At 41.0% G+C, this 13,866-nt stretch overlaps 1 protein-coding gene across 1 annotated transcript; it reads right to left on the reverse strand.

Moving 5' to 3' along the window:
- Positions 1–10,545: 10,545 nt before the first annotated feature.
- Positions 10,546–13,763, reverse strand: supt7l (SPT7 like, STAGA complex subunit gamma). The gene is made up of 5 exons (XM_026301528.1): positions 13,596–13,763; positions 12,880–13,364; positions 12,330–12,654; positions 11,226–11,463; positions 10,546–11,029 (listed from the first exon to the last, which is right to left on the reverse strand). The coding sequence occupies exons 2-5, from the start codon at positions 13,314–13,316 to the stop codon at positions 10,725–10,727; spliced, it is 1,305 nt and encodes a 434-aa protein (XP_026157313.1). The 5' UTR covers positions 13,317–13,364; positions 13,596–13,763; the 3' UTR covers positions 10,546–10,724.
- Positions 13,764–13,866: the final 103 nt, after the last annotated feature.

Consider the following 13,866-nt stretch of genomic DNA (forward strand, 5'->3'; position numbering starts at 1 on the left):
GGTTTCACTGCTAAGACTTAGAGTAGTGTGTGTGACTTAAGGCAGTGGTCCCCAACCCTGGTCCTCAAGGACCCCTGCCCTGTTTGTTTTCCAACTATCCCAGCCTTTCCCTGCTCCTGATTGGCTGAACACACCTGATCCAGGTAATCAGCTGTGGGTACAGCAGGGGTAGATGGAAAACAAACAGGACAGGGGTTCTTGAGGACCAGGGTTGGGAACAACTGACTTAGGGGACAACTTGCATTTGGCAGAACATTTTCCCACTGATTTGTGTTGCAACAAGTTATGTCTGTAATAGTTTCAACTTAATTTCCTACACAGTTTAATATTCTAGTTTTCTCATTTATTTTTGTTTTTCGTTTGAAATACACAATAAGGCTACACTAAGTGTTTCCACTGGAATCTTTCTTCTGCATGGCTTAATTACTGCCCCTCTCATCGCTCCAGTATCAGTCTGAGGCCTTAGAGCTAACCTAGTGCTAACTTAGTGTTAGTGTGAACCTTTGACAAGACCAGTTATGTTTGGGGCTGAGATCAAAATAGACGCTTATGTCTAATGACGTCACTGCTAGTGCAGCAGCATCACTAACATTTTCTTATGTTGGCAGCCACCACCAGTGATGCTTCTGTTTTTGACGATAAACCCTTGGTAACAGGCTTAGTGCTGTCTACAAATATGTAGGTTTAAAAGAAAGTCTTTCGGCAAAAGAGACACCATGGGATGGGGATTTTCAGAATAAAAAGGGGTGGGGGGGGTCTCATTATAAATACAGAAATTGTCAGCAATGACTTAAGGATGGATGCATATGACAGCTCAAATCCAAAGAAAGCCAGTGTCTCTGTTACGACAGCTCACAGTACACAGATATGAAATGCAATGTATGAGTGTGCATACGGAGACAAAGAGTAAAGCTGCACGTATATCTGTCAGTGTCACTGTGCAGACTCCATCATTTGCTTGGAAATGCATAAAATGCACAACCTCTGCTGTTTTCCTCTACTTTTATCACCATCAGATGTTTTTTGACAACTATCCAGTTTGTCAGTGAGAGAATCACCTGATGTAATCTATGCATCAGGTCATGACACCCACTCTGGATTACCCATGGTGACTAGTGTCTTGTCTGTCACTTCACAAGTCTTGCTGGATCAGACTTCCCTGCATTGTCGGCATCCAGAATGAAGGACCTTGATTCAGGAGAGACATAGTGTAGGGGGGTTGCCATGGCAACAGGCTCATCCCCCTTCTGTCTGTGCAGTCTGGTCATGTTTATCGAGTTCTTCTTCTCGTCGGAGCAGCTGCATGGAAACAACCCCCAGTGCCTCACAGCCAAAGGAAGAGACTCGGATCTGAACACAAAGTGATCACAAAAGGAATAAAGCTGTGACTTCCTGAGCATTTCTGAGAAATTCCAGCCATTCCGGTGTTAATTAGCCATTCATTTGTAGAGTCACAATAGGTATGGGCCACACAGAGTTTCTCATGCAATTCTCTGTGGTTAAAGTAGATAACTGCTTTATTCTGTCTTTCTGTGCGGACAGATTAATTATGTTGCCAAGCACCATTAACCCAGTTGACAATACCCCACCTCCTCCTCCTTTACCTCAGGCTATGTACTCCTAATTCAGCCTTCTGCCTGTAGTTCTAAGATCAGTTATAATAACAGAATAATAATTAGATGGCGCATGGGGTTAAGACCAGTGATCTGTGCAGGTTAGTCCAGTTCTTCTACACTTCTATTCATCCACCCAGGCAAGCCGGAAAGTGAAATCATTCATAGTGATTAATCTAAAGTGAATTATCACCCAAATCTGCAGCTCCTCTCTGCTTTCTGAAGCTTTAGCTCACTGTTTAGCTGTCCAGCCTACTGGTTCACGCTCATATCTCGTTTGGTGCATTCAGCTGTTTTCAGTGTCAAGGCTCTAATCCCCGACTCTACACTACTGTACCTGCTTAAAATCAAACAGTAGATAGATATGGTCAATAGACTGTAAACAAAGAGGAGCACTTAGCAGCTAAAACACCAGATACAATTCCCTTAGGGAGGTAAAGACCAAACAGAGAGCTAAAATGCATAAATAAAATATTACCTTTGATTTTCTTTAACTGTGTAAATAAATAACTGTTTGCTCACAAGTTTCACACATAAAATTAAAAGGTTATGAATATGTCAGTCTTGTGCTACAAATTGTTTTTACTGTTCTCAAGTGGTCAAAATACCAGTTATTACATGCATAACGAAACAATTTCACATTTTAGGAAATTAGATAAGAGCCAAGACAGACCAACCAAATTTGTTTTTCAGTTGGTTTGGGACCATACAATGTATCTGTACATTGTATGGTCTGTAGTCTGTAGTATAGAAAGCCATGCTGAGATCAAGTAAGCGAAGCACAGAGGTGGTTTCTGAATCCACAGTGGAGTAGAAGTGTGGTGTAGCAGGTGCAGATTCAGTGTAGTGACAGGACCTGAAGTCAGCCCATCACCACCCCACATGGGTGGCCCTGGGACAATTAACCAATGCAGACTCATCTTTCTTTGAAACTTACATGTCCTGTTAGGTGACTTTTGTGATCTCAGATTGCTTCAGCCTGGTGCCTGTTGCCTCTCAAACTAGTGATGCGCCTGAGTTTCCTTTTCTCCCTACAGCACCCAAAGATTAGCCTCTACCACTGTCGGTAGACAGGAAACAGCAGCTGGTGATGGAGTCCCCTGTTGCTACTGTTCATTGTTTAACGCTGTCAGTGGAAATGGAGGTGGCTGGCAAGGGTCGGAAATGGGAGGGGTGTCTGCAAACCAGGCCACACAACCCATTGCTTGCTGTCGTGAATCTTTCCACTCCAGCCTAAACTTAAAAGCCGAGGCTAAGCTATACTGCTATCGAGCCTGTGACAAAAACTATCTGGAGCTGCTGTCACATTTAAGGTAACACTAGGAGAGATGAGCTGTTCCACCAGACTGTGTCTCTAACAGAGTCACCCTGTCTGCAAAAGACAAAGGTCTAAATTTAGCACATGAATTTTAACATTATCGGACTAGACACTGTATGCAGGGTCTAATAAGAAACTGGTAGGAGATGTGTACAAATCTTAAAATTACAGGAATCACAGCATCACAGTGTCGGCCCCTGAGGTTCAGGGTTTTATTTGCATCCATTGGTAAATTTGTTTTGCAGCAGGATGACAAACATTCACAAACATAACATGTCATGAACAACTCTATATTAAGAACATATGAAGACTCCAGTTTTGTGCTGGGATTTAAATCAACAAGGGAATGCAACTTTGAACTTTGACCTTTTAAACCACAAAGAATCTGCCATTAATTACTAAAATAATAATTTCATATACTGTACCATATCATCAGTAACCCAACACACAGTTATTTTCTAACTTTATTTATCCTTCTTCTTCAAAATAGGCCAAGCTCAACAGAAACTGCCATGTCATTGGCCTGAATGATAGGTGTGAAAATCTGATTTACCCTCTGAATGAATTAGTATTGGTATTCAGTGCTGCGCTGCCAGCAGGTCTCTCATTTGACAACTCACCTGAACACAAACAAAAATTAGTTTGTGCAAATGCTGGGACTCTTCTCTTGTAGAAGGACTGAATTCATTATAAGAAAGATAGGGTTTTAATAGAAAATCATAATACAAGTGTCGAGGGCATAGGGAGTTAGCTGAGGTTAATTTCATTCTCTCCTCCCTCTCTGACTGAAAAACACTATCTTCGCTTGCACATTTAAAGGAGGAGTAATTGAATCATTTGTATAGCAAAGGCATTTGAAGGCCATATATTTTAAAACCAAGGAGCATATGATAGAAACATCTTTCAGAAGGTTGCATTTTAAGGGGATTATATGAGTTAATTGCTCAAGTAAGCATGATTAGTTATTTCAATAACGAGAATGTACGTTGCAAAATCCAACATAATACTTCACTGCAGTTATAGTACAAGCAATTGTAGGTTCTGACTAATTATCTATAATAACACAAAGAATATTCTGGGGTTAAATAGATACTCAGATATTGAAGTCGCTTATCCACCATGATCTCGAGGATAAAAGTATGTCTCTCTGTGCCCTTTTGTAGTCAGGACTAAAATGTACAAAACGGCACATCAGTAATATTGGTCATTCTGCTGTTGCTGTTAGTGATCATTTTTGAGAGCCCCTAATAACTGAACAGAGATAAGAAATGCCACCTTAGCACAATGATATCTTTTTTAACTTTATCACCCCCAATGACATCTACTTATTTCCAACCTTAGATGTGATGTTTCCATTTAAAAGTGGCTCACATAAAAACAAAAGTTTAGAAACTGCTCCTAAAGTTGTTTCAGTTTGGCAACAAATGTAATTCCTTGACATCCTGGGCAATACACTGTACTCCTTCATGCTGTCAGTTGAGGATCCGTTTCACACTTATGTCTATATGGTTAGACTGCCAGCAGTCAGTTAGCTTAGCCACTGGGAAGCCTTTGAGAAATTTGTTCAGAGTTAGAAGACCACCCTGATCTTTTAATGGGAAGAATGGAGCTTTCATTTTGGTTAAGTGCCACTGGGAAATGCAGTCAGGTGGCAGTTTATCAGGTAAAACTAATGCAGTCCAGTCCTGCAATAAATCCTCCATGAAGGTGATAACATTCAGGTTTGGTTAAACACATGCGTTTCTGTTATTAAGGCTAGCCTCATTGATAGAAAGAGGGAGGGCAAAACAATAGAAACCTTTCTTAGTATAATGAATTACCAGCAGGCAACAGCTGCACAAACTACATACATGTGATTATCTTCTGTATAGGCCGCTTTCATTTTCACAATTAAACAGGTGTTTCTACAATTCACCCCTAACAACCCCCCTTCCTCCCACACACTCATATTTTTATCAATGAAGCTAGACTAAATAGCAGAAACAGCTCTCTGCATAATATAGAGCAGTTCAGCTCCAGCCTCCAAACCGATTATACAGTTGAATCCACCGCTCTCTGAAACAGTTTCAACAAAAAAATGTATGTCGCCATCTTTATGATGGGATGTGGTTGGATTAAACTACATTTATTTTAGCCGAGTGTAAGCCTGTCTTCGAACTCGAGTTTCTCAGAATACCAAGGTGCTGCGACACTATATTTTCTGAAAGCAGTTGTCACAGGCAAACTTGAGTAAACTTGTTTCAACATCAGCAATGTCAGGAAACAAACAAGTCAAACTGCTGAAGTGTGATTCAGCCATAAAAGGAGATTAAAAAGCAACTGGGTTAACTAGACAACCTATGGACCATTTGTTGCAGTTGACTGTCAATACACAGTTTACCAAAAATGAAAGAGATCGAAGGATAAGCCCAAATTCATACATTGAAAGCAAAGAGGGATGAGAGGGACATGAGACGGTAGTGTAGAAAAAAATACTCTGCTTCACTCCAACCACGAAACACAACAGAATCCTCACAAGCGTTACCATGCACTTCAGTTAAGCCTGACGAACTGAACCGAAACGACACTGAGCTTTCAGAGTGAGCTCTGTAATGTTTTTTGTGCGGCAGCAATTGTATGACAGCAATTAGCAATGAAAGAAAACATTTCAGATAGTGTGACGAGTGGTGAAGAGGCAAATAACACATGTTCCAAAGGATGTGTGATGTTGGACTGGAATTTATAGCTATGAATGTGAAAAGTAATTTGATGACTAAGTTTGAGTGGGAGACGAATAATAAGTAGCACGAGTATGAGGAGGAAGATTGTTGCTTCGCGGGTACAGTTAAGTTGCCATATTACACATACAGCATTTTCAAGAGAAAGTTTTTTGTCCCTTTGGAAATAATCCTGATTATTTACCTCAGATGGAGTTATAGAGGGCTTTACCAGAAAGGTTAGGTCACCTTTTCATTCCCCATTTCAACATCACTTCAAGCAAGTCAACAAACCCTCTCTCTGCCAGGCATTCTTCTGCGCATTTAAATTCAGCAGGTTTGGAGGGAATGCAGACAAATAACCATTATGATTGAATGGTGTCACGTCTATCAAAAACTGAGGGCCTCCATTCCAAGCTGCTGCATCTTTCTGTCAGCCGCCGTCGCTTGCACAATCTGGAAAAGTGTTTTGACAGTTTTGGAGAAAGTGCCAACGAATAGCAGACGGGATGGGATGGTGTCATATACTCGGTATCAACAAGCTGACACTGAGGACTCATCAAAGTGTCAGAGCTTCACAACTGCGGTGTGACAAACTGATGCAGGCTCTTGACAGTGTGAGACTTAACACACCCACTTTCTAAGAACACTAAGAACAGAGTATGAGGTGGCTGGTGAAAGGGCACAGTGATTGTCTTTTTCCTGGGACAGTTCCTGGACAGCTGTGGTTTGAGGATACAATGCAAGGCCCCTAAAAAATAACTGACTGCAGCATTCCAGCAAGTCAAATAGATGAATGGCAGTTTTATTGCATTGATATTGTGTAGGCTATACTTTCCTTGGGGATGGGTGGGGATTCAGGGGTTGGTAGTGGTGGAACCAAATCCTCAGTGAGGTAAAAGAGCTGGGTGCATGCTGATTTGCCTGCTTCTCAACACCCTCAGCACACATGGAATATAGGTATTGTAAAACTAAAAGCTCTCAGACATGATATAGTTTTAGTTTTTTAGCATAGAAGTGCAAGAAACTAGAACAAACATGTACCCTAAAACCACAGAATGTACTTGTGAATCCCCTTGTTTTCAAGTTTTCTTCAGTGAAATTCAGTTATAGCCGTTTGAACATCCATGGGTGCTATGGAAAATCTAGTTCATTTGACATTGATGTAATGGTGTTCAGCCAAAATGTATAACACATGCTTTAAATTTTGGATCTGAGTTACACTCAGTGCTATAACCTAAGGTCTTTTTTGCCTATATTTTGTTATATGCTTATCCCAAAAACAGTAAATAAGGCAAAGAATAATAATAGTATTCAAAAAAAATCTATTAAAATAACTTTTATCATGTGCACAATTTCTGGAGTTTGTTCCACAGTGTCAGAAAACACCCAGAGAATCTAAATTGAAAAAGAGCAGAAACAATCTTTCTCTCATAGCAGCATTTCAGCCCCGTTGCACACACAAAAGCAATTCCAGCCATGTTTAAATTTGAACCAGTTTAATGAATATGAACACTAAGAGCTTGCACTGTACAGTAGATGGTGCGAGAAGGGATTGAAGGTTTCTTTATGATATCAATACCATCATCTAAAGTGCTTTTAGTGCCTGATGCAAATACATTACCCACAGCCATATCAATTGGAGTAGAATGTAATGAGAAAATGGTGGTGCTATTTTTGTACTTTTGCTGCTAGCTATATGCAGGCAAAACACCCTAATTGGTTACCAGAGCCCTTGTTCTGCAAAGGCAGATGAGAAAACATCTAACCCAACAACTGACTGCCATGACTGGCACACGTTAAGATCAAGATAAACTGGCACCACAGGAAGGAAAGTCCTGAAAAATCACAGACTGTTTGCTGAAATATATTTTATGTTGTTGTGTATCGTAGTTTAGTATAACATTAGAAATCTGGTGTCTTAGATAGATCCCAGTCCACACATTCAGGGACATGGACATGAAACAGCATCAGCAAGATAATTGCCGCCATGTGTTGAACAAATGTATTCATTTGGTAACATCTCGACTGCACTACTCAGTTGTATTCTGATGCCATGAGCTGCTCTGCTGCATGCTCAGAAGGCTTGGCAGGGCCCTGGTTTCTGTAGTTGCTGGGAGAATGTTAAATCCTGCATTTCAAGAAGAGGATCCCACAGTCTACAGTTTCTGTGTGTGGCACAAGACTGCCCTCTAATGGAAAACTGATGAACAGACATTAAAGTAGTCTAAATACTAGAAATGTCATTTCAAAAGATTACTATTATGGTTTCCAGTAGAAGGGATTTGCTTTACAGAGTGTACTTTGTTCTACGAAAATGAGTTATACTGGTACTATACATTTTGCCTTTGAGCTTTGAACAGTTATTTAAATGTAACATCTTTAGTAATTGTGCCCAGTTAGTCTTTCCATTGTTTTAACACTTTTCATGTATCCACAATGTGTTGACTTTTGTAGAGCCTTAATTTCCATGAGCTGCAGCATGGCTTACACCACCACACTTTTTAATGAACTCTTGTAGGTTTCATTTGGAACTCCTAATTATATTTTTGGCCCGTTTCCAAACACAAAACATGAAACAGACGATGGATGGATTCCAGGTTTGACAAGCCCCCATCAATTCTGGCTTCATTTTACATTTTTTAGTCAGATCACCCAAGAGAAAATATCCATTGACTGATTCCAACTGAGACTGTGACACTTCGCAATCAATACTCTCATCTCTGGGGTGCAGTGAAATGGCTTCAACAGTGCCATGTGCAGCATGGGGCCCTTTGTACCTGTCACATCCCATATGTCTGGCAATTCATCTTCCTGTTGACACCACCAGCTTGCATCATAATTCAGATGTACAGTATCTCTTATGTGATCACAAAAAACAGAATTAATAAATTCCTATGTTAGTATTACTTTAGGCTGAGCGTCCATTTCCACATTTCACATGATTTGTTCAAAAACAGACAAATGAGCACCCTGAAGGAACACCTGAGCTCACCCTGTTAAAAAAAAAAAAAAAAGTAACCCACTTCTCATTCTGTGCCCAAACTCTCAACTGGAGAGCTGAAATTTCATGCTAAATTTATGACTTTGCTCATGGAGGATAATTAATCATTTCTGGGCCCTTTCTTTGGCTCTTAATGCACTCTGGCCTCATTCAGAGACCCCTGCTCAAAAAACATCATGACATTTTTGTAATTACACCTTTCCTCCCCAGAGCAAAGGGGGTCACACAGCCACAACACAAATACACAACTGAGTCTGTCACAAGTGGTCATTATAAACTTTTCTGTGTTAGAGTATATATTTATGGAATTTATAAGTATAGTTTTTATGATGTTTAGTATCTCAGTGGAGCATTTTATCATGCTAATAGTTGCTAATTACCACACAAGTGCAGCTGAGGCTGACGGGAATGTCATTCATTTTGTAGGTATTTTCGCATAAACTGAACAACTTAAGGAAGCAAAGTTTTTACAGTTCATCTTAGAAACGCATGAAGATGACCAGATATTTAGACACAATATTCAGGCATGTAAGCATGGCCACCAACACAACTAGATCTTCTGACTTTATGTTGAAACAAACATGTTGCCATTGGCCACACTTATGACTTAGCATCCTCCTTCATTAATCAGAATATAAAATGATATACATTTCTGGCTCCAGCAGATCCCCGTGACCCTGGTTCAGAAAAAAGCGGGTATATAAAATGGATGGATGGACGGATATACATTTCTTCCACAGAATGCACCAAACTGCAAAATAAATCTGATTTATACAGGCACACATCAGAGGTTAATTCTGAGTTTGTTTTCTGAAAGGCCAGGGCATCACATCTGGCACAAGATTTACTGTAGCTTTGTGCAGTGACCACAGACTGGGAGTGATGAGGTCACTGCAGATGTTTTTTTCTACTGCAGCTGTGAAGTTTTACCAACTGAATGTCAGAGCAGTAAATAATTCAGGACTCATACTTGAAACAGATGACATTACTTAGTTACTGGTGTCGACAAGGAGTGCATTTTCAATCATAAGTGTGAATTGCTGATTTTGTTTTCCAGCTGCTCCACCTCCCACCTGGAGCTACACAATGCTGCAGATCAGACACATTTTTAATGTATGGCACAAAAATATAAATCAACTATCAAAACAGCTGACTATCAGTACTCAACCCCCATCAGCACTTCCCAAACCCACTTACCTGCCTAATTTTGAAAATGAACCAAGCTTAAACAAAAGGAAAAAATCACATATATTCAAACAGGCCTGCTCATTAAGCATGCAAAACTATGCAAATGGTAATTAATTTGCCATTAACGGTGGATTGATGTTGTCTTCATGATACAGACAACCAAGCCATAATTGCCTCTGGTATTGCATTCACAGCTTTGTCTCATTACTGAAACAGATGCTAATTTGGTGGAACGGCTTCAGGTTGACAGGTGTGTGAAGTGTGTGTCTGTGAGGCTCGCTCCGCTGTGTCAGGCTACATGGGAAGAAAAACAAGAAGTTGAAAATACATCATAATATGTTATTAAGTGTTCATGAAGAAAATACTTTTCCTTTTAGCGAAGAATCTTTTAATCTTAATAAATGACAGACAGTAATTGGTATGTGGGTAGAAAGAGAGTTAATTGCTTGGAAAACAGACCATTCTGCTGAATTATTAAGCCCTTTAAATAATTTGCTTTTGGATATTTTATTTTTTCCTGTTCTACAATTCATTAGGGTAACTCTAACTCTTCTTCTATTTTTATTGAAAAAAAACCAGTTAATAAATAAAAACAACTGTCACTTCAAATGATGCTTATTCTTTTGACAATAAACCCTATTAATATATTTAGTGGCAGTATCTGTAGCTATTTGAGAGAAACTATACTTACAAAACAAACATAAAAACTACAAAATATGTTTTTTATCCTCCTTCAGTTCAGTTTGTTCTTAGCATTAATGTCCCAATCAGTTTCTGCAATAGCCATGATCTTGACAGCTGGAGAGCAGTCCAACATGCTGAGCCAGAAACCATCCAGTTGTTGGATTTTACCACCAGTCAAAGAAAGGTGAAATGTCATTCCTGCAACACTAAGAACTTCTGCCTTACATCTTCTTCGCCCTTTTCTTGGGCCTCTGGTTGAAGACAGGCGATGTGCCCATCAGGGAGTCAGGTGAATGAGAGACATAGCTGCCGTCTGATGCCGGGCCTCCAGGAGAGGGCGCCATGGCTCCTCCCGACTCACTCATTGTGGACATAGGCCCCCCTTCTTCAAACACATCCCCTCCCAGGACACCGTGTTGATGATGGTGATGGTGGTGATGATGGCCAGCACCCTGACCCTCCTCTCCATCCTGTGGCTCCATTTTGACCTGTGGCCATGGAGGAGAGTTGCTGGCTGCGCCTCCACCTTGTTAAAAAAAAAAAAAAACACTAAAATTGTGAATTCCCAATAAGTGACTGACAAAAAACACGGTATTGTATTAAACAGGTAATCTGAATTTAGCACCAACTGGAAGATTTTCACAAACCAGAAAAAATCCCCTTTGCAGAAGAAAAATGTCATGAATGCAGACTATAAATTTCATCTGCCATGCTACACTGACCTGAGGTATGAGGAGAGTGGTCACCATCCAAGCCTGAAGTCAGCCTCTCACTGTGGGCCCCAAGGACCCCCATGGGGAGAGCCTGGTCCCCTGATGCCAGGTCAGCCTCTGGCTCCTCACTGACAGGAAAGGGAATGTCACTCATGGGCTCCTCTTTAATCCCCGGGGGCTTGGAGTCCTCCAGAGCCTTCTCTGGGTTCACTAGTCGCTCGTATTCTTCTGACAGATCCTTACTGACCTAGAATAGAAAAATCTATCAACACCATCTCACTAAAGTTTTCTGGTATAATAAGCTCTTCACTGTATTCATCATTGGTGTATCTCTGAAAGTTATGTTGGCACAGTAAATTTTTTTTCCTCTCTCACTTCCAAGCAGCTTGCACACAAGCAGCCATACAGTCCATTGTTCTCCCTCATACAAACGTCTTTATACTTTCAGAGATGATTCAGCATTGTAGTGGTGAAACTATGACACTTTTAACTATCAAGTGATTTGCAGCTTATTGTTAGGACTAATTGCTGAGAAAATGCCAAAATACACTGAAAAATGTCTATCAAACTGAGAAGCAAATCTGCACTCTGAATTAGCTGGAACTAAAGAATGCTGATTGTTTTGCTTCATACTGACAGTAAGATTTCAATTCATTGACTAATCATTTTTTTCCTGAATTTCCCCTCTGGAATTAATAAAGTTTATCTTATTTTATTTCGGAACTTAACCAAGCATGACGAAACCTGTTGCTGACATATACAATATGCTTGTACGTACGTTTTTTGTGCCAAAGTGCCAAAAATGATGCTGAACACTGAATAAAATAAGTAAATTACCTAATCAAATGAAAATCAAATACGAAACAGTCTGTGAACAATACACAGTAATGTTTTTGTCTAATACATGACCCTTGCTCATGCAAAATGTTTTTAAAAGTTCTATACTGCCATTGATTTGCAATATTCACAAGAACCAAATACAAATGGAAATATTGAAGAGACAGATATACATAAACATTTTGGCAAAATCTAGGATAGCAGATAAATCTTCTCATAGCATATATTTCCAAATAACACAATCCTATGAACATTGTGGCCCATTCCCAAGCTTACCTGCAGCATGTAGCTGTGATAGTCCTTGATCCTCACTTGCCAGAAGCGCTGCAAGGCCAGCACGCTGCCGATGCCCACCTCGTGGAACACTTGTTCCACAACATCGGGGAACGGACTGGCTCCTAACCGTGCCTCCCGGTCTACTGCCACCCGAAGCAGGCGGGTGAGGCGCAGGTAATGTTCATGAACCAGGTCAGTCAGAGTCTCCAGAACGCTCTCATGAGCAGACTCAAAGCCAGCGTGGGCCAGAATGGTGGCCACTGACTGATAGAGGAGCTGTCTGCAGGACGGCCAGCTCAGCTCTGTGACAGGCTCGCCTTTCCCCCTTAGGATGGAAAAACCAGAAGAGATCAAACAGATAAATGATACGTGGCTGCTGAATTAATTGAGAGGATATGTCTGAAATGTTAGATATGCCAAAGAGGAAATTACAAATAATAAGGTCTGAACTGCCAGAGGCTAGACCAATTAGAAGCAACAATAGATAATTAAACTATTTATTTACAAGAAGGACTTTAATCTTAGCTTGGGCAGCCTCAGAGTAACTCACTTATAAAAGTCACTTTCAGGGTCACTGTGGCGGAGCTGGAAGGGTTGCCGGGGACCTTTGCTGTCCACAGGTAACAGGTCATCTGGCATGGCAGGTGGGGTGGGAGGACGAAGGGGCAGGTTAGTATCGGCCTCTTCTGTCCTGCTGCCTCCCTCAGAGGTCACTGAGCTCTGGCCCTGAGCCTGGGCCTGGGCTGCTGCCAAGAGGCCACGGAGGCGGCGGATGTGCTGACACAGCTGCACTGTGTGGATGGTGAGGCTGCAGGGCTCGGAGGGGATGTCCAACATTGTGGTGGGCCGTGGACGCTGGGCCGAGGGCTGGTGCAGCGGGGGGTCTTGCATCTCCACAGAGCGAAACTCACGCTGGAGCAAGTCAAAAGAGCTGCGACTGGGAGGGGCCCCTGCAGGTCCAGGGATCTCTCCCCAGTAACGCATCATGATGAGCGCTCAAAGACACAAGATGGATTCAAACTGTCAGTCTGGAAACTGTGGAGGGACAGAGAAAGTCACTATTGAGGATGAAGTGGACACATACAAAAACGTAGAGTAAATTGCATTTATTTTATCATTTACTATGTTACGCTCTGAAGTCAAGGTTTTAGAGTATATCTGACTGCCGAACAGCAAGGAAACACGGAAACTCAGACATCGGACTGGACTTTGGTAACATTACTGCATTAGCATCCAACAAAGAGCTTATTAAGAAACAACACTTACCTATAAAGTAGCAACGATTAATCTACACAGTTTATAGGTTTGAAACCGAGATGTAGCTCAGCTTACACAGACCTGGCCCTAACCTCACTCACTAATTTGAAATAATGCCTCTGGTATGTTCAAAGGAAGTTGTACGGGAACTAATCTTTGCCGTCCTTCTTCAACAATTCTCCGGAAAGCACCGGAATAATACATTAGGTTCCTCCACGAACTATTTATTTCATTAGGGAAAAAAAACGATGAATTCGATTAATATACAGTGTAGTTCTAT

Source organism: Mastacembelus armatus, chromosome 22, assembly GCF_900324485.2.
Source record: "Mastacembelus armatus chromosome 22, fMasArm1.2, whole genome shotgun sequence".
NCBI classification, from domain to species: Eukaryota; Metazoa; Chordata; class Actinopteri; order Synbranchiformes; family Mastacembelidae; genus Mastacembelus; species Mastacembelus armatus.